This window comes from Anastrepha obliqua, chromosome 1 (genome assembly GCF_027943255.1).
Source record: "Anastrepha obliqua isolate idAnaObli1 chromosome 1, idAnaObli1_1.0, whole genome shotgun sequence".
Classification (NCBI taxonomy): domain Eukaryota; kingdom Metazoa; phylum Arthropoda; class Insecta; order Diptera; family Tephritidae; genus Anastrepha; species Anastrepha obliqua.
The window spans coordinates 141,462,226-141,485,063 of record NC_072892.1 but is presented as its reverse complement, the minus strand read 5'-3'; the positions used below and the strand labels follow the sequence as shown (position 1 = coordinate 141,485,063).

Below are 22,838 nucleotides of genomic sequence, written 5' to 3'. Positions count from 1 at the left end.
ATTTTTTGATGTTTTGAGAAAATGAATTTCAAACTTTTTGTCGAAAGTAGCTCTCACTCAAATCTCGTTATGTCTGTAAATATTTATTATTTTTTTGATTGATGTTTTGACCCACTTTGTGGAACTAGAATTTGACCAAATTTTGACCACATCTAGAAACGACGATGGAGAATCCAAAAATTCAATAAAAAAATAATAGCCTATGAGCACATAGGCTATTGTTATACTAAGGGGACGATATGGAAATGTTGTCTGATGGTGTGCTTTGCGGAAAAAACCTTTTCTAATTTATTGAATAAGGTGCAGAGATCAGCTGAATTAGCATTATGTGGCATCATGAAAACCACGCCATCCATGGCTTTGGATATCATATTACATCTGCCACCCCTAGAACTCTTCTGCAAATACTCAGCGTCTCAGAGCGAGCTCACAATGGAACACTATCACACATGGACATTCAACCATCTCAGACTCCTATATGGATATACCCAATGATTGTGATTATCACCCTCCCATTTCCATTCTTAATGAAAATCCCTTCTAGACTGGAATGGCTTGAAGAAGATCCATCACCCATCTAGATCCATTAAGACCCACACCCCCACACATCCCCAACACCGTTAAGATCTACACGGACGCATCGAAAATGAACACCGGTATAGGATCAGGGTTATATTGCGAAGAGCTTTCTATCAGTGAATCCTTTAAACTACCGGATCACTGTAGTGTTTTTCAAGCGGCAATAAACGCTATTCATAAAGCCTTAAAATGGTTAGAGATAAACAGAATATCAGCAACACATATCTGGATTCTATCAGACAGCCAAGCTGCCCTACGGGCCCTGGATCCATTCCAAATAACATCAAGGAGTGTCTTATATTGTCGTCAATCTCTTAATGAGATGGCCAAACAATATCGTATCTTCTTAAGCTGGGTTCCAGGCCACAGAGATTTACCATTGAACTGTAGGGCTGACCAATTTGCAAGAGAAGGTACCTGTATGCCAAACATAAGTAATTTTATGGAGGCACCTCTCGCAATTTATGAGCTTGCGGCTCACAACGGGCCCATTCCGTGGTCTTAGTGGCATCGCTGTCTCTATGTGCGATGTGGCTGCCAAACCTGTCGTCTGTTTGTAAACGTTGTTGAGGCGTAAATCTTTCCATGATAAAATGTCGATGTCAATGAATAGTTTGAAAGTAGTCACGCGTGTTCTGTGAAAAAAAAACCATATTGAAAAAAAACCTCCAATCTAAGCACTTTATTTGCTAAAAGCTGTGAATACTGAAACGTGAAAGAATCTATTGGGTGTTGGAATAAGTTTCCGTCCTTTCTTAGCCAAAGTTACGAATTATTAGTTTGCGTTGCTCTCTGCATTGATCGGAACAGATGGTAATCCGAAGGTGCAATGTCTGGAAAGTATGGCGGATAGGGCAAGATTTCCCAATCCAGTCCCTCTAAATACTTCTGGACCGATTTAGCAACGTGTGGCCTGGCGCCATTCCGGCCGCTTTCCTTTAAGAGCTCGATTCAAACGCATTAGCTGTAGTCCGTAACGATCGCCAGTGATGGTTTCAGATGGTTTAAGGAGTTCATAATAGATGACACCCTTCTAATCCCATCAGATGCACAACATAACCTTTGAAGCTTGAATATTTTTTTGCGCTGTCGATGGATGCCTGGTTCACCTGGCAGACTCCAACTTTTTCGACGCTTAGGGTTATCATAATAGATCCACTTTTCATCGCCAGTGACGATGCGATGCAGAAACCCTTATCTTTTCCGCCGTTCAAGAAGCATCTCACACGTCACCAAACGTCTGTCGATATGCCTCTCCCCTTCAATTGATGTAGCACCTAGTGAACTACTTTCTGGATCATTCCCATCGCGTGCAAACGTTTACCGACGGTTGATCTGTCAACATCCAACTCTTTAGACATATTATCAGGGATTCCACATACATCTTCATCCAATACCTGTTGTAGTTGAGTATCTTCCAAAAATTGTCGGTGTCCCTTTGCGATCTTTATCCCTCACCTCATGCATGATTACGGTAAATATTGATCGATATACGATACGTTTCAGCTGCTCTTTTCTTTGAAATGCAATAATGAGCACAGCGAATGCTGTTTTTTCGGGACGAACGTAAACATTTTAGACGCCAGATAAAAATGGATATTTACGCTTCAAACGAATGTCAACTACTGCGATCGAGACCTCACATATACACCTTCAAATCACCAGAAAAGCGAACTAGAACGAACACAAGAATAGTATCAGCAGCGCTTCCTTCTTTACGAGGGCGGAAACTTATTCCCAAACGTAATAAATTCTTACAACATCTAGGCGCGCCTTTTGATAGACCCTTTTTATGCTTGTGTGAAAAAAAAATGATTCCTAATTATTTTTATTAATTTAAGGTACTTTTGTCGCGCTTGCTGGCAGTGGCAGCATTCGTCAGATGGCGTTAAAAATCACAAGCCGCTAACGAGAAATTCCAAATCACAAATGTTGCTGGGCATTGGGCCCGCTGCTTCCACTGCTTCCTTGTCCGCGTCAAGCTCGACACCACAGTCGCAACAACAGCAGCAGTTACAGTCACATCACACATCTCAGCAGCAGCAGCAGCAGCAACAACAACAACAACTGCAAGCTCATCAAAATCACTTGAGCGGTGGCTATCAATTGGAACAAGCGCACCAGCACCAAACCAATTCGCATTTGCATCGTTTAAATCAGCTGCAACAGCAGCAGCAACAACATCGGACAACATCGCCACAGCTAATGTTTCAACTAAATCATCAGCAACAACAACAAAATCAGCAACAATCTATATTTTAAGCAGTGGTTTGTTAGTGTTAAGCTCGAAATGCAATTGAATTGTTAAGTTGCTAGTTAGTCTAGTTTATCTCACACACAAACAAACACAGTCTAGTTTATTTCACACACAAACCAACATAGTCTAGTTTATCTAGCATACATACAAACATATATATAGTATATATTTAAGACTTCTTTCCAGACATTTCTCCTTCTTTTTGTTAATACTTCTTCATTTCATTGTTGTTACTCCTATTTGTAAGCTGGCATAAAGTTGTTTTTGTAAATAATGTATAATTTTAGGCGCATTTTTCGAAATGCTTACTCGCATTGAGGCACTCATTTGAGTTGAGCGGCATAATTAATTATAGCTTTTAGATTTTTAGAAAGCGAGCCAATTGCATACAAAACATTGTACATACAAACACACAGACATACAGTACTCATGTAACATATCAACCATTTGTAGTTTTAATTTGAGCTCATAAGTATGCTTCTAAAAGCTGAACTCTTTGTATATACATCCATATTAATTTTGGCATCACTCATTTGGGGGTGTGGGACGGGCACATTTAAGACATGCTATGTTTTAGAAATGAATTATTTCTAATTAGGTTAGCAAATGTATTTGTAGTTTGCCAAAATAAGAATTATTGGGACTATCCTATATTTTTGTAAATACGCTATCGTAAGATAACTATTTTTCTAGAGAATATACATATTTATTTGATTGATGGAAAATTCTTTTTTCACTTTAGTATTGAAAATTGAAAATTTTCTAACGCAATTTCAAAGCTTTGTAAACCAATTTATTTATTTATATTGTTATGCAGATGTTTGCTTTCAAACTTTATGTCATCGCTTTCTAGTTAATGTTTTGTTATTTATATTAACATTATTTATTATGCTTAATATTATTGTGTGATTATCAGTTTGATTATGTTGTTGTTATAATTACAAAAATATTTTTGTTACCTTTAATTATTATTAACACTTTTTTTCTTTGCTTGTAAAATGTTTGATATACCGCAACATTCAGGTAGTGAATTTGAATGATTTCAATGCTTGTCCATGAATCGATTTAAGTTTTTTTTTCGTTTTCTGTGAAAATAAATTTTTAGTTTCTTTCTTTATACAAAAACCAACACATTTGCCAGATGCACGATTGCTTGTATATCGAGTTATTGCAATGTAAATAAGAATTAGTATTACTATAAGAAAATATTACGCATTGAAACTGATTTTGAAATTATACACACACACATACATGTAGATGTTTTGTGATGCGCAACTTGATGTACATGCAAGCGAACATCGATCCATTATTTACTTATTCATTTAAGCTGATAAAAACATTTATGGCGCATTAGTTTGGGCACTAAAAACTATTTTTAAGATAACTTAAAAAAGTAGCCCCTAAACAGAGATTAAAAAAATTGCATTTATTTTCAAGTGCACCTATAGAGGCGGTTTCACTGCAGACTTAGGGTCTCCGGTGGTCTAAAGCTCGAAAATTTGGGGTATTTTCAGAAACTTTTTTTTACAATAAAAAAACGAAAAACGATATTTAAACGTTTTAGAGTTTTGTTTATCTACTTTTACACTCAAAAATGAAAAAAAAAAATTTTTTTAATTTTAATAATTTTAAAAATGGCGCTGAAATTGAAAAAAAGAAAAACGATATTTAAAATTTATAAGCTTTTTATCTAACTTCTTTTACACACAAAAATTAAAAAAAAATTTTTTTTTTAATTTTACTAATTTTAAAAATGGCGCTGAAGTTGACAAAATGAAAAACGATATTTAAATTTTTTAAGCTTTATATCCAACTTCTTTTACACACAAAAATTGGAATTTTTTTTTATAATAATAATTTAAAAAACGGCGTTGAAGTTGAAAAATGAAAAACGATATTTAAAACTGTTAGGCTTTTTATCTAACTTTTTTTACACACAAAAATTAAAAAAAATATTTTTTCTTTAATTTTAATAATTTAAAAAGCGGCGTTGAAGTTGAAAAAATGAAAAACGATATTTACATTTTGTAAGCTTTATATTTAACTTCTTTTACATACAAAAATGAAATTTTTATTTTAATTATTTTAAAAATGGCGCTGAAGTTGACCCTCCCGAAAATTTGGACCTGGACGGTGTTGTCCATTTCGGCTCTGCTAGTTATCTGAAACACAAAAACCAAAAACATTATTAATCAATATGACAGTAGGTATGTCCCGCTACTAGAATAAAAACAGAATTTAACAAAATGGCGTGGTTTTGAATTTGACACTCTAAGGTTTTTTTCAGTTTTGTAATAAAAAAAAACGAAATAATTGAAATAATAATATGATTCTAGTACGGGCGATAGCCATTGATGTTGTGAACAACATATTAAAATTTGAGACGATTCGGTTGAACAGTTTTTTTCTTGAAAAAAAGTAGTTTCGTAGTAGTTCAAAGTTTGAGGTACAAGAGCTGTTAGCTATAATATTGGGAATTTTCGCATAAAAATTTCACAGTATATTCTTAAGATACTATACTTTCGAAATTTCGAAAAAACAAGAAATCAATTTTTTTAAATTTCTAGACCACTGGGTCCCCTTAAGTTTGTAGAGTTTTTATTTTAAGCCAAAGCTTGAACTACATATATTGATGACTATATTGACTTGGGGAAAAAGTCCATTATTTTTCCGGTAGATAGCGGTAGGGATCGATATCTCGTAAGGTATCGATCAAACAATTTAAAGTTTATACTCGTCGAATAGGTGACATTTCACACTAAAAATAAACTCTCTCACGACTTGTTGGTTTGATTCGAGTAACATGTTACGTATACGCACCGTGGAACCGGAACGCAAAAGGCATAAATATTATACATACTTATATATGTAAAACCTTTATTTGACTTTTCTCAAAGTTTTCCCTCGCGAGTATGCGATAACTCTTAATACTTCTGCTTACAAGTAAGTCATTTTGTATACTCCAATTAACATTAGATGTCCAAAGGGGGCGAGTAATGAAAAAACTCTATTTTACCTCTTGATTGAGCTATAACGGACTTCACTGGGAAGAATCTTGTCGCGAATCTCCTGATCGAATAAGAGCAGACTGTTACTTGAGGAGTGCCCGACTGGCACTTCAATCATTTCACCTACCAAGAGCAGACTACTCCAAAACAGCACCTTACCGCGCCATACGAGACTACGGATTTAAAGAGCAATTTTATACATTTTTTATTAATTTCATTTTATTTATTATTATTTAATTATTTTATTTACTTTCATTTCACGTTGTTAATTTTCCTTTGCCTTATGCAAAATTATTTTAAGCTCTTCCCGTAAGCATTTTCAGCTTTCATAGAAACTGCAATTTATTATTATTTTTTTATTAAACAAAAAGAAACTGATTTCATACTTTTTATTACCAAAAAGAAAATGGTTCGATAGGCAAACTTGTTTGCAGGTTTATTTCCGCCTACACCCTGTACATCTTCCCCGAAAATTTCACGTATAATTGAAATCGGTCATTTTCCGAACTTTTTTGCAAATATGCTCTCTACAAGAAAATTATGAAACTTAATAGAAAAAATTACAAAAAGAGGTATTTTTCAAATACTTACAATTCCACCGTCGCTATTGCTCGTAAACAAATATTCAGCAGACTCTATATCTGCAAACATCTGCATAGGGAGTTTCTCAAAAGCCGCTCTCTTCGTTTTTATAGCCATTGATAATTCCTCTAACAACACGTTGGCTCGGTTACTCACAGCTGAATTTCAATTACTCTTAATTTTTGTCTTTTGACGGAGAATAAATGCCTACTCTACACATGCTTTAGAGAGCACGTCAATTCTACCTTTCTTCTTCTTCTCTGTTCCACAATAAGTGGGATTACCGTGAAATATTGACCAAAGCTCATGTCAAAACAAGTCGTCTTTTATCTAAGAGAGATATCTATTATGGTTCTGCTGGAGTATTAGTGCCCACAAAATACATATCCAATAAAATTAAAAGGTTGCTTTCCAATTTAACCTACTCGGCTATATAGATTTGGAAAATTTTTTTTAATTTTTTTTTTTTTTTGAGTGCATATATTTTTTTTTCAATATATATTTGTGTGTTATACGTCGTTTGCGTGAAGATATTCGCGAAATGAGAGCCAGATTTTTGGCGAAGTAACTCTTGTTTTATTGTTACTTTCCATCGACATATCGCCAAGTTTTTGTTTTTTTAATACTTAATAGAAAATATCTCTGAAATAGCCTTATATGTAAGAATCGCGAGCTGAAGCCCTTAGTAGCCAGCGTTCTTGTTAAATTTTAGTGTATTGGTTATTTATAACTATTACTCTTACATATAAATAAAAAATTAAATAAATAAACTCTTCGTTTTTTCATATAACTAAAATACCACTCGGGAGTCACCCTTGAAGAGAATCTATAGAAGAGGTTCAACGTAAATCTCTGAGAGAACTAAATCCGTAATTGAAATGAAGCACTAATGTTTTCTTTAGGACGGGATTACTTTGAAATAGTTTGAAGTCAATAAAGATAGTGGAATTTACAAACAAATCAATTGAACTTTCATGACAATTGCATATAAATTAAATATTTTACATTAATACATACCTACATGTGTACATGTGCATTTAAAATATTCAAGAACTATCGGTCTAGGGTATGATGAGAAGCTCCATTAATTTTCTGTTATCAGAATCTCTAAGATATATTTGCTATTTCAAGTTCCTTCTCGCCTTCCCAATGCATCGCCATCAGCTTCTTCCACAATGTGTGCCTCTTTCCCAGAGTCCTCTGAGACTCTGTGTGCGCTAACAAACCATACGAGTTATCAAGCTCAAATAAATCAAGCCGTGAGCGGGCTCCACCAGAAGGTAATACTCGCGCTATCCTCGTTTCCCCCGTTCTGCTTAAGCTATTTATTACTGCTGCCTAATAATAAATTAGAAAAATCCCTGCCTCCAATCCAATCAGTTATTATAAATGTTTCTTTTGACTTGAATTTTTTTTTTATTTTATAGAAACAACAACAGCCACTCTCTTTTTGCGCTTATAATTTATCATAAAATTCCAATTGTAAGTCGTACGTATAATATTATAAGCGGACGTCTTCTTAATCGCGCTTTATTGTTTTCCTTAATTGTCCCTCTTACACCTTTCCCTTGAGCAGTGGATGTTTAAAAAAAATTATTTATGAAACATTTCTGTTTGAAAAGTTCCTTTTTCGTATGTTAATTTTTGTTACAAAGCCTTTCCAGTTTTAAGAAAACTAAATTTCATTCGATATTGTTTTTTTTTGCATCATTCATAATATGAGACTTCCATTTAATTTACTGGCTCTTAGCAATCTGTGTTTATTTTGTCTGAAGCCATAAGAATTTCAATTATTTTTAATCACTCTGTGTTTATTATGTATATTAAGCAATAACAATTTCGGAATTTTTATATCATTCTCTTCTCCTAGCTGTATGAAGCTTATGAATTTGTATTTTAATTTATTTTACAAAACCTCTTTCAGTTTTGAGAAAAAGTAAATTTCTTTCGATAGTATTTTTTATTTTTATTGTTTTACCCACAATATGAAACTTCCATTTCATTTACTGGCTCTTAGCACTCTGTGAAACAACAACAATTCCATTAATGTTTAATCATTCTGCATTTATTATCTCAAGCAAAAACAATTCCATTAATGTTTAATCATTCTGCATTTATTATTTCAAGCAAAAACAATTTCATTAATTTTTAATCATTCTGTGCTTATTATCTGAAGCAGTAACAATTACAGATTTTTTTTAATCTTTCTCTTGTCTTGGCTGTATTTAGTTCATGAATTTTTATTTATTTTTCAAAGCCCTTTCACGTTTTTAGGAGAAAATTAGTGAATCGAAATACATACTCAATTTTATCGATATTATTTTTTTCCATTGCTCTACCCACAATATGAAACTTCCATTTCATTTACTCGCTCTTAGCACTCTGTGTTTATTTTCTCTGAAACAATAACAATTTAATTCATTTTTAGTCATTCTGTGTTTATTATCTCAAGCAATAACAATTTCATTAAAATTTAATCATTCCATTGTCTCTATTACACTCATAATTTCATGCCTCTAACACATAAATAGACAATCGATATTATGCGTATGCATAAAAATAATAATGTTTAAAAATTTAAAGTTAGAAATTAGAATTTAGTTGCATAACTAGAAGAGAAAATATCATAAAATTCAGGAAATCGTTAATAAAGAGATGGAATAGCTCTTAATTGAGTAATTATTGAGTATTTAGTGTAGTAAAACCCCGCTAAAATTTGTACGTATCTATACTATTACTATACCCATTTGTTTCGTACCTAAGATATAGACCTTTACTTACACGTAATCGCTTTGAGAGCCTCAACAAAATGCATTGTACAAAATAGTGCTGCTTTTGCTGATGCTGCTGCTTACATAGAAATAAAAAACTAAAGATTTAAAAAGTAAAAAATAAAAAATAAAACTAAAGAATAGAAAAACCAAGATACAAGAAACAAAAACAAAACACATATTATGCCTTAATTTATTTTAGATGCTAATCCAATTTTTATATTACAAAGTATTAGTACCTTAAAAATGTTTTAACCAGAGGGAGATTTATTGACCTTAAAATGATAAACATAATATGAGGATAAAACAAGTAGTCAAAAAGAAAAAAAAGATCAAAGTTTATTAATTTTTAATTGTTTACATGGTGTTCACATTCATGTCACGATTTGTTATAAATCCCGAAAATATGAAAAACTAACGTAAGATATGACGCAAGGCGACAACATCTTTATGGAAATACTTTTAAAACTGAATTTAAAATCAAATTTAAGCAAAAACAACGTATATATACATATATATGTATATATGTATACTTATATGTATATATATATATATACTATATGTATGTACATATGTTTCTCCATTTTATTTCACTCGTTACATACACAAGTTTTGAGCAAAAGAAAAAGCAGAGAAAACCTACAGGGATTTTATTGTAGCGGACATTACGATAAATCGTATTACAAAAACAAAAAAAAGGAAAAAACTCCAAAAACATATAAATACATGCATACATAAATTTATATATGTACAACATATAAAACAATATATACATACAAAATATATATTGTGTACTCAATGGTTATATAATAATACTATATACATGCATACACACATAGAAATGAGCATACATACATAGATATGTATTTGTAGAGTTTTATTAGTGCAAAGCAAAGAAGCGCCTCTTAGTATAAGATCGGTTTCCGTTGTAGACTAAGTTGCCCAACAACTACTTAGCTGTTAATACGAGTATAGTGCATATTTTCTTTGTTGTATTGTGTAATTTCGTATAATTTAGTAAAGAATACAAATTGCATAAGCACAACATGAACAGAGCAAAGGAGCTAGAAGAAATGAAACTTGTTCAGTGAGGATAAAGTTTACTCCTCTGAAGAGTGTTGCAAGCAATCTGAAATAATTGATTATATTTTAATCTTCAGCGGCATATTTTTGCTGCTAAAAGTAGCGATGTGATGATTTTCGAAAACAGGTCTTTCCATTTAAAACCATTAAACTTTCAAAGGCACATAAAGCGTTTTTCAGTAAGAGCGCTTCAACTTTTTTTTTGAATAAAACACAAACGGTTTGACTTTTTTAACTAATTTTTTTTTATTATCGAGTTTGAACATATACATTTAAGTATGAAATTCGATTTCTTTTGCATGACCACCGCGTGCACGTTTTACGAAGTCCAATCGTTGAACCCAATTTTCGACCACTCTTTTGCATAAATCGGCCGAAATTCCAGCAATTTCGCGTTCAATATTGGCTCTGAGCTCACAAATCGTCGCCGGCTTGTTACTGTAGACCAATGACTTCACATAACCCCAAAGAAAATAGTCTAGAGGCGTCAAATCACACGAGCGCGGCGGCCATTCGACCGGTCCATTTCTGGAAATAATGCGCTCATCGAACTTACTCTTCAACAAATCAATTGTAGCGTGTGCTGTGTGGCTTGTGGCCCCGTCCTGTTGAAACCACATGTCGTCTAAGTCCATACCATTCAATTGCGGCCAAAAATAATCGTTTATCATGTCGCGGTATCGATTTCCATTCACAGTAACGTGGCGATCGTTCTCGTCAACGAAAAAATATGGGCCAATTACGCCGCCGGCATGTAAACCGCACCAAACGCTAATTTTTTCGAGATGCAACGGTGCCTCATGAATCACGTGTGGATTGCTTTCTGCCCAGTAACGCATATTTTGCTTGTTGACAAAGCCATTGAGCCAAAAGTGAGCTTCATCACTGAAGATGATTTTTTGGAAAATTTATAAATTTTCATAAAAAATTTGCACGATTATTTTCATAAAAAATTTGCACGATTTGCAATCGTTGCTCAAGTGTGTAGCGTTCCATGATGAAATGTATACTAATGAAGTTTACAAATGACAAGCGAAAAATAAAAAATATTGCGTCGTTCGCCCTCCCTATCGGAAAAAAGTTAAAGCGCACCTATTGAAAAACGCTTTATTTTATCCCTGCGCTGATAATGAAAGCGACAAAAAATTTATTGATGCTAAAAAGTATGTAAAGTTTGACTGTATTCAAACTTTCCGCAGCGAATTCCTATATTACAAAGTGCATTTTAAAAATATATATATATTTTTTAAATTTACCAACATACTCAATCTCCAGCATTTTTGAACTTATCAAATCTCAAAATTACTTTATAGCTTCTGAAACATGATCGTCAATCACTTTTATGCTTAAAATAAATCATTTTGAACGTTCGTTTAAAAAGATGCATCTAAAAAAAATTCTTGTGAAAAGAGAATTTGGTTAAAACAATATTGAAAAATTCATTTTAGAGTTCACTTGAAATTTATTTCGTGCTAACACATTTTAATTCATTAAATATATTGTAAGAAATAAATTATTAAACGACGAGATCAAAATCTATCTGTTGGATTCAAGGAACATGCATGAAATATTGAAAATCCTGTTGAAACACAACAATTCGTGTAAGAAACAAATGTTTAACTCGTGTTACATCAAATTCATGAAAAAAGAGAATTAGGTTTACTTCATAACATCATCATCATTTGGTGTGAGCTTTGGCCTGCTGCACAAAATGTCTACATTTGACCCGATCCTTGGTCGTTTCCCTCCCATTGGTGACTTTGATTTTCTTCATGTCGTCTTCTAGTTCGTCAATCCATCTTGATCTGGATCTGCCTCTTGCTTTCGTTGCAAATGTTTTAGCGTCAATTATTTTTCGTTGAGCTCTCGCGGGGTCCATTCTCATAGTATGGCCTAGTCGTCTTAGTCTTTGAGCTTTGATGAACCGCACAACATTGTCCCCTCTTATAAGTTGGTCCAGTTCATGGCTCCATCTTATATGCCACTCGCCGTGATCTTTGACTGCACCGAAGATTTGCCTCAAAATTTTTCTCTCGTATACTTGGAACTTGTTTTTGTCTTTTGCACTTCATACCACCAGCCCTCAAATCGAATTTCAACATTATATCTCAAATACTTTTTATGTACAAATCCTGGAAAATCACATTTTCTACAAAAACAACAGGCTAACAAAAAGTGCTTGGGAATTTGGAACTGAGAAGCATTGGCATAAAATATATTTACATGTCTCATTCCATAACAGCATTCCTGTAATCACATATCCACATTTACATTAGACCATGTTTTGTAAAGGTTATTTCTAAAAAGCTCGGCCATCAAAAACAAAAAATTATAAAATAAAATAGCAAGTAAAAGTATTTCAAAAGTATGAGCATTCACCTCTCCCTACTCCAACCTCTCATTATTTCTGTATTCAGACTCTTTGTACATATCTTTACTCTCCACCTGTGTAATATTCACTCATTACAAATTCACGCATTTCCACATTCCGTATGTTTTAAAGGTGGCCACTATCATTTGGACGTGCACAGGCTTGAAGCCTCGGGCACGAAACACCAAATAATGGAAAAGTTTGCAAAGTTTGCACTGCAAAGGCGGAGTATTATACCGACGGAGAAATTTGGCAAACTTTCAGTTATGACATGGGGATGCATATCTAGTAAGGAAATTGTTGATTTTGTGTTTATAGAAGATAAATTGGAGGCACGAGAATATTTAAATATTCTGCGATGCCATTTGATAAACAGTGCAACAAAATTTGGCTTCATCGTTGACAGCCAAACTCAGTTCAAATTCTACCAGTAAAACGATCCAAAACATATGTTAAAGCTCATGGCCATGATGGAAAGAATAATGAGATGGTCCCGTTACTTTGCGCTCAGCGAATTTGACAACTAGTTACGTGATTTTAGCTCCAGTATGGCCAAATTACCATTTTCGTAACTTGATTTAGCTTTTTTTTTTTGTTATTTAGTCTCGGAGTTTTAGTTCTTTCTTCATGACATTTTTCTAGCTGTTCTAATTAAAATGTAATGTTTATAATTTTGTAAAATATACATTTTTTAATAATTATTTAAATAATTCACCCAGTTTTATTTATTTGTTGGTGTTCTTCTGCTTTCGGCAGTCAAATCTCTTTCTCGCTACTGCAGTGTTGCCTAGCTTTGGATATAGAAACGTCTAAAATGCCCATTTAAAAAAAATAAAACACCAAATTTTTATTGAATTACTTAAGGAACTTTGTATGCGTGACAAATTGCCTTTAGAATGTGCGTTTTTTTTAAATAAATGTGTTATGCTTACGTACAAATTAATTTATGAGTTTTTTTTGTTAAGCGAGACTCTTCTGTTAAGGGAACAACTTATTTGCTATATTTGAGGTTATGTAACTAGATAAGGTACTCTTTTTGTAAAAATGTCAGTATGGTTTCTTTAGTGTTTTCTGGTATTTGGTGGCTTATTTTTACAATGAATACACCTCTTGATGCCCTATGTCTCACTAAGGATTGATGGCTGGAAGAAAAGTTTACACCTCCATGGCTTTAATCCGCATTCAGTAAATTCAAACGCCTTTTAAAATGTGTAAAAAGGTTGTCAATCTTAAGATGAGTTGAGAGAGGGACATTTAATATTCTTGCATAACCTTATAAGGAGCAAAAAATTAAATTCACACTTTCAAAATATCAAATTTTATAAGAACCAACTAATTTTCATTAGCACTAAAATCTTTTCAGAGTGGCCTTTTTTAACCTTCTTTTGTATAATAATACAGTTTTTTTTTTTAACTTAAAGTTTCGGTAAAGAAAAGAAACAAACACAAAACTTCAAAATTTTCGCATTTTCGGTATAAAAAGCACTAAATTTATTGCGAAGAGCACTAAATTTATTGCGTGACGTCACGTACTCTCTGATGGGCGCAATGTTCTTTCTATCATTCTTGGCTCATAGCAGCAGAATATAGCTTCTTTGAGCGAGCTCAAAAACGTTTCGAGGAATACAAGATACCCTGGTACTACAGTATTAAAAAATGTATTCATGTTATAAGAAGCAGACCTTGTAATAGATGGTCAGGGTAGTCACACAAAGTACTGATGCACATTTCATTTTTAAAACCTATAACTTAAAGCTTTTAACTATATTTTTTTTTATTTCAAAAACCCATCTGTGCCTTTATGTATGGAATACGACATTTTTTAAATGTGCGACATGCTGCCACCGACCCGAGTGTTTTAATCTTCAATGACTCATCTGCATAGATCCACCTGAATTTGATCAATGGTAGGGTTATGTTGACTTGGGTGGTGTCGGACGATTTCGGTGGAAAATTCTAGAGTATCAATTTGCACGATCCTGGTGGCCAGTTCACGTCATATCCGCGAGGGGTTAACATATAATCAAATTCCTCACAATGAAGTAGCAGAATTTGCACCTACAGTCAATCGCATAACTCACTATGGTGATTTGATCTCAGTAACTCAATAACACTACAGTCTGTCAATATCAACCCTAATCGCTAAGAGAAAACCATACAAGATGACAAAATTATTCATCCAAATTCGTTTTTGAATAATTTTTTTATTATTTATAAAAAAAACTATTTTGACTAATTTAAATCCTTATTTAACCTTTACCTGCTCCATTGCTTGTCTGTTTGCCTACTGCAGCTGTCTACTATAGTTCACAAGTGTCGAAAATTATCGACGTACGACGCCATTTGCAAAAATTAAAAATCTTCCGATAGGATGAAGCACTTAATTAGTATTAGTAAGGCCACCTTCATACAAGGCAATATTTGTAGCTTCAACTCGGTACTTGTGATGCTCGTGCTTTGTCGACTCACTTTACTTTCTTGTTCTTCTCAATGTTGTTGTTGACTGTAGACTAAAAACTGAAAAGTGCAAGGTGTGCGAACACGACGAGCACATCAAAAGAGAATGCGGAGATTTAAATACAACAAAAGTATCTAATGAAATTATCTTGAAAGAGAGTAGGCAGCATAGAAAATAGTGATTTATATCAGTTTTATGTGGTATAACTATACTCACTAACGGCGTTTCTTCCTCAATATCTTTGTTGCAAATTTTCAGTCAATTGAGCAGAGCCCAGGGATAGCGATCAGAGACGAATCTAATAGCGTTTACTATAATTTTTTTGAGAATGTACTGATTATGCTGTTTCAACTAGAATAACAGTGTTACAGTGGCCAATATTTTATGCAGATTTTTCATTTCAATCGTTCGCATGCATGTGAACTTATCAAGAAAATTACTCTAATAGTGCTATTGCCAGAAAACTGGTTTTATGAATTAAATATGAAAAGAAAAATTTTAAATCTTTTAGGTAATTATATAATTAAGTATCTTTAAAAAATATACGCTATACGAGTGGCTCTAATATATTATATTTATATATGAAAGTCTTTGTTTTCGAAAATCGTCAGCACTCAATGAATATCTGAGAAAAAGTTAATTGCTACAGCCTTCTATTCTCAAATATTTGCCAAATAATAGCACCAAAAAACGGTAAAGCAAAGTGTGCAAGTATAAAATAAACGCAGAATACTCTATATTGCTTTAAAAGCAAAAACAACTGAAAACTATGCAATAGGTCAAGTGTAAAACGAGTTTAGTTAATAAATGAAAATACAGTAAAGTAAAAGTTTTTCATGGTTCATGATTTGTGGCTTTGAAATATACTATTGGCTACTTTAGAAAAGTCTAGTCGAAACGTTAAGTTTAGCAGTAAATTAATTATAAGATAATAATAAAAACAAACTTGTTAAAATATATAACCGAACAAGTATTTAATGAGGGAGAGCAAAAGAAAATATAATGGTGCTTTAGCTGAATTATTACTGTATTAAATTAAGACTTGAAAAAAAAAAACATTACAAAGGAAGAAATGAAAATATGAGTAGGAATAAATAATTATTAAAATTACAAGAATAAATATCACAAAAGAATTTTCAGCAAATCAATTTCATTTTAAGAAAAATTTAAAATCATCAGAACTTTTCATTTTACTAAGGCATATAAGCCATAACAATTGTGTGTTTGTGTTTGTGCTAAAAAATGTAGAAAAAGATGAACAGCAAGCGGTCATTGATCACAAAAGAAAGAAAAAACATTTGCTACACATACATATAAACAAACAATCAATTTTTACATGAGATCGAACTGAAATTCGAAAATGAATACCACGCACTAAGTATTAAATCAAAAAGTAATGCTAAAATTATAAATATAGAATACCATTTTAAAATGTTTTCAAAATATGCATTTACTTCGCAAGAATAAATTGAACAAAAATATATAAAGTATATAAATTTGCAAAATCACAAAATCAAAAATTTAAAAGATTAAAAAATTTAAAAACAAAAATTTAGTCATTAAAGAGAAATCAAACATCTAAGAATGAATACCAATCCAGTACCTTTTTATTAGAAATATTTTTAAATTGTACTCATAACTACTACATATGTATTTGTATGTCTGAAATTTTATTGCAAAATTTAGTGGACAAGCAGTTCAAACTGTAGCACTGTAGCCCACTTTCTGCGCATACATACTTACATGCATATATAGAAAATCAGATGTTGCTAACGGCGAGATGGGCTGGGCTTCGCATATACTTACATACATATACATACGTGCTATTTAAAAACTTGTATCAAAGCAGGCATACGAGAATGTACGATATGTATGGCAGTGTGTGTGTGTGTACGTGTGAATGAGTGAAAATACGTTGGGGGTAAATTGAAAACTCTCCGCACAGCATTATTACTAGGGAACGAACGATGTATGTATTTTAATACTTTTAAAAGGCGTATTTTAAAAATTAACAACAACAACAACAAATAAAATTGTAAGCATGTTGAAAAAGAATTCAAAAAGGGATATAGATAATGCTAAATGATTATCAGTTATAGATGATAGTGAAATGTTCCATTACTGAATTTGAATTCGAAAACATTTTAGCATTCGCTCTTTACTATATTAGCGTGTAAGACAGGGCGAAATTTTGTATGAAATAACCAAGGAATTGGCACCTACCGACAACTCAAAAAAAAATTAAAATTTAAATTTAAATAAAATAAATAAACAAGAACTCAATTTCATAGTTGAGTGAATTGTATTTTAATTATTTTTGTTTTAACATGCATACATACATATATACATACATAAGTATGTGATAATAAGCGTGGAAAATACACACATAATTAAACGTAACATAGACACAGCCCAAGAGTCTATTTTAAAACATACACATTAATTTTATTAGTGAAAATTTTATATTTTACTTTTTTAAATGGACTTCGAATTTTATTTCGCGAATATTTTGCACTGTGGCAAAAAACAAAACAAATGTGTTAAAATTTAACGATTAAGGGAATTTAGCGATTAAGTATAAAAAAAATTAATTCTTATGTAATTGTAATGCAAAAGCAAAAAAGTAAATAAATAAAATGTTAGTTATCAGTAATTGCTACTTACGTGCATATTTATGTGCATATACATTATACATACGTACATACATAGTTCGCCTTCAAAGAAAAGACAAGTTGACATTGATACTGAACGATATACATACATACATATGCACATACAGACGTGGTCATAAAAATAACAAAGCGGCAATGTGCCAAGAGTTGACGAGCTATTTATTTTTGTTTTATTTTTTTTATAAATATATAGGTTATACTGCAAACAAATCAAAATAACTCAAAGTTTAACACTTTGTAAAAAAAATAAAACAAAAGTGTGCTTCAAAAAAATTTCACAATATTAAATTTCTGTTTAGTTTCTTGGTTATTTTTAAACTGTAAGCACTCTGTGTTTATTATCTCAAGCAAAAACAATTTCATTAATTTTTAATCATTCTGTATTTATTATTTCAAGCAAAAACAATTTCATTAATTTTTAATCATTCTGTGTTTATTATCTGAAGTAATAACAATTACAGATTTTTTTATCTTTCTCTTGTCTTGGCTGTATTTAGTTTAGGAAGTTTTATTTTTATTTATTTTTCAAAGCCCTCTCACGTTTTTAGGCGCAAATTAGTGAATACATACTCAGTTTTATCGATATTATTTTTTCCATTGCTCTACCCACAATATGAAACTTCCATTTCATTTACTGGCTCTTAGCACTCTGTGTTTATGTTCTCTGAAGCAATAACAATTTCATTAAAATTTAAACATTCTATTGTCTCTATTACACTCATATTTTCATGCCTCTAACACATAAATAGACAATCGATATTATGCTTATGCATAAAAATAATAATTTTTAAAAATTTAAAGGTAGAAATTAGAATTTAGGTGCATAACTAGAAGAGAAAATATCATAAAATTCAGGAAATCGTTAATAAAGAGATGGAATAGCTCTGAATTGAGTAATTATTGAGCATTTAGTGTAGTATCAAAAAACCCCTTTAAAATGTGTACGTATCTATACTATTACTATACCCATTTGTTTCGTACCTAAGATGTAATCGTTTTGAGAGCCTCAACAAAACGCATTGTACAAAATAGTTTAAAAACTTTTCATCACAATTTTCAATCAAAATTTTCAAAAAAATTTAGGATGCAGACAAGTTTTTTAAAGCCAAATTCTTTCAGTAAAGTTTGTTCCTTGCGTAGTATGAAAAGTTATAGCCAATTGATTTTTTTTTTAATTTCTGTATTATTATTATTATTTTTTTTTTTTTTTGATAACGCTACACATTTTCTTCCATTTAAAAAATTTTCATTAAAATCTCATTAAATCAAAACGTCCAAAAAATTTCAAGTATACAGAGTTAAATATTTTATTTTTGAATATTTTATTTTTGAAATTTTTTTTGTTGACGGTGCTAAGCATTTTCTCCATTTAAAAAAATCAAAAGCCTTTCATCAAAATTTTTAATCGAAATTATCAAAAAAAAAAACTCAAGTAAGCATTTTTAATTTTTATATTGATGGGTTTAAATTTTTTCGTTTACAAAAAAATGTACTCAGAATTTTCAAAAAAATTTCAAGTATGCAGGGTTATAGCCGATCGAATCTTTTGTATTTTTTATTTCGTTTTTGTTTTTTTTTTTTTTTTGCTGACGGTGTTACGCATTTCCTTTCATTTAAAAAAAAAAACAAATTCGAGTATGCAGAGTTTTGTATTGTTTTTTTTAGCAATGTTATTTTATTTCATTAAAAAACTCAAAATATTTTTACTCAGATTTAAAGAAAAAGTATGCAAGGTTAAAGTGGATGATTTTTTTGTTTGTTAACGGTGTTAAACATTTTCTTCCACATGAATCGCTGTGCTATTATTGTGACCTCGTCTGTATATTTGTATGAATATTTTAAAAGGATGTAATGCAATAGTTAGTTGAGAAATAATATATATTTTTTTAATAATAATAAAAAATTATTTTTAACTTCTGGGGCATTACGATATTAAAATTTAGCTCAAAAATGTAGTTAAAGTGGCGTTTACTTTAAAAAATCACTGGCCTGATAGACACAGAACTAATTTTGTTTTTTTTTATTTGATTTTACTTTTTTTATTTTTTTTTATTCTATTTTATTTTATTTTATTTTATTTTATTTTATTTTATTTTATTTTATTTTATTTTATTTTATTTTATTTTATTTTATTTTATTTTATTTTATTTTATTTTATTTTATTTTATTTTATTTTATTTTATTTTATTTTATTTTATTTTATTTTATTTTATTTTATTTTATTTTATTTCATTTCATTTTATTTTATTCGATTTTATTTTGTTTTATTTTATTTTATTTTAATTTTGTTTTATTTTATTTTATTTTATTTTATTTGAGCTTAATCCATCTCGGCTATTGCCGGAGATTACCCATCCCGGATAAAATTTTCAAGGGATTGTGCTCTGGTGGAGCGTAGTCCAAGTTCTACGCCCATGCGATTACTATTGCTTAAATATTTAAAAATCTACGAACTATTGCACATGTGTCCAGTATGGTCGACTTCTGGATGTCTTTTAAGAGGTGTTGGCAGTCATACTTCTTCAAGTTATTGATTAAATGCTTAAGCACTAATCCAGTGGACGATATAATTATTGGAATTATATTCACTTCTCTCGCTTTGTACATCCGTTTAAGTTCTATGGCCAAAGCTGCATACTTCGATATTTTGGTGGAGTATGTGCTTTGGATGTTGCGATTAAGGGGCAGCGCTATATTGATTACTTCGATTGTTTTATTTATCTTATCGAACAAGATGATGTCAGGTTTGTTGGCAGCTGCGGTTCGATCTGTGGAAATAAATCTGTCCCAGTACAGTTTAAAATTAGCATTTTTCAATATTGTATTTGGTTCATATTTAAAATTCAAGACTTCTTCTTGTAATAGACCGTGTTTTATTGCAAGTTGTTGGTGGAGGAACTTTGATATATTGTTATATATGTATATCTCATGACATATTCACGGGGGGCAAGTACACTGCATCCAGCAATTACATGGTCGATTATTTCGCCGTAAATGCCGCAGCTTCGGCAGCTATCTTCTATTGCCTCACCTTCGGAAATTTCTTGTTGGTCCTGGATAGCGATTGCGAAACCTTCTGTTTCAGAAAATAATTTTCCTCTTTTTAACCACAAATTAGATGATTGTGCGTCTATCCATTCCATTTCAAGATCATGGGGATGGGCACCGTGTATTGTTTTTGCCTTCCATGCTGCGATCATTTCTGCTGGGGACTTAACCCCCTCAGGTACTGGGAAATCCTGCTCCATCAAACTGAGCGGGGTAAAGCCATTATCTGCCATAGTGATAGCTTTAAATAGATGGGACTCGCTGCTTAGAAAATATGTAATATACGTAACTTCAAAGTTTGCGAAAAGTGTAGACGCGCTATATTAATGATTCCTCTCTATTTCACTATATGAAACTTCTATTTAATTTCTTGGTTATTTTTGAACTCTAAGCACGCTGTGTTTATTATCAAAAGCAAAAACAATTTCAAGTAATAACATTTTCACAATTTTTGTATCATTCTCTTGTGCCTCTCATTTTTTGAAATACATACTAAATTTCATTCGATATTGTTTTTTTTTTTTTTCTTTGCTTTACCCACAATATGAAACTTCCATTTAATTTACTGGCTCTCAGAACTCAGTGCTTATTATCTCCAGCAATAACAATTTCAATCATTTTTAATTACTATGTGTTTATTATATAAAAAAGTAAGAATTTCAAAATGTGTGTATCATTCTCTTGAAAATTGTGAGGAGAACTTCGGCCACTACGTCACTTGGAAAATTAGGCCGAATTCTACACGATCATTTCACATGTATTCACACACTCGTCGAATCAGTCCAGAAGCAACATGAGAAAAGACTGTGTTGATTTTTTTTTCGTATATCACTAAACCCAAGGAGAATGATAAGAGGTTTCCTCGTTAGATATTGTGGAAAAAAAAATTTTGAGGGAAACTTTGGATTCGACGTCATTCGTTTTGTTGTTCACAAAATTTTACTTTAGCTTAGAGAAACACAAAATGAAAGACGTCGGCATATCTGTCAAATTCGCTCAGAGCCGAATAACGGTCTGCTAGATAGTACACCTGTAAAAATCTTTTCACCATGCACTAAACCAATCCCATCACCAGCCGAAATTTGCACACTCATTTCACACACACTCGTCCAATCGGTCGTTGTACAGACGGCAACAAAGAGTCATTGGTTGATTTTTTTCGTATATCACCAACAAAATCTCAATTTTTTTGTAACATAATCTCAGTTTTTTTTTTAATCCCAAGTGACGGCAGCCCATCAGCTAATTCTCACAAATTCTCTCAGCGTCGAATAACGGTTTGCTAAAGGGCACACTCTAAGAATCTATTCAACATGGCACACGATGGGAACTGAAGGAAAACCAACTGCTTGAGAGCACTGCAATTTTCTCTTACTAATAAACTTACTTGATTAGAAATCTTCGAAAGAAAAATAAATTTCTCCTATTTCTTAACTAACTACTGCAACTACTTACGTTTACGTTTATATCACAATTTTTAAAAACATAGAAAGGGAAACTTTAAAAGTAATAATGAACAAAAATCAAAAACGCTTCCCACTTAAACACGATAATACAATATACATACATATAACTATTAAGTAGAGACGATAATAAAAATGACTATCGAAAAATATTTCTTTATACTTATGAAGTAAGCAAAAGTATTTTAACAGCAATCAAACAGTTAGCAAAGAAAGAATGCAATTTTAACAATTACTTTCAAATTAAAACAAAACAAAAAAAAACAAAAATATCAAGCAAAGCAGAGAAAAATTTTACAAATGAATTAAAAAGCGCAGCAAAATTATGCAACTAAGTGCATATATATTTGTATGTATATGTAGTTGTATATTAGAAAATGAGAAAAATGTTTTAGGAGACAAATTGAGTTAATTCAGCTGACTAAAAAGAATAATTTTTTATATAAAAAAGAATATGCAAATCATATTTAAAAGAAATAATAAATATTTAATAAATAAAAATAAATAAATAATTAAAAGTAAGTAAATAAAAATAAATAATTGAAA

The 22,838-nt window shown here is 31.5% G+C and overlaps 1 protein-coding gene across 3 annotated transcripts in view; it reads left to right on the top strand.

Annotated features, from left to right (window-relative positions):
- Positions 1–3,965, top strand: part of LOC129236341 (cytoplasmic polyadenylation element-binding protein) — a 115,266-nt gene extending 111,301 nt beyond the window's left edge. For all 3 annotated transcript variants that reach the window (XM_054870683.1, XM_054870682.1, XM_054870681.1), the window contains one exon: positions 2,421–3,965. In XM_054870683.1, the coding sequence (XP_054726658.1) occupies positions 2,421–2,841 (421 nt within the window). In that variant the 3' untranslated portion in view covers positions 2,842–3,965. The remainder of the gene's footprint in view (positions 1–2,420) is intronic.
- Positions 3,966–22,838: the final 18,873 nt, after the last annotated feature.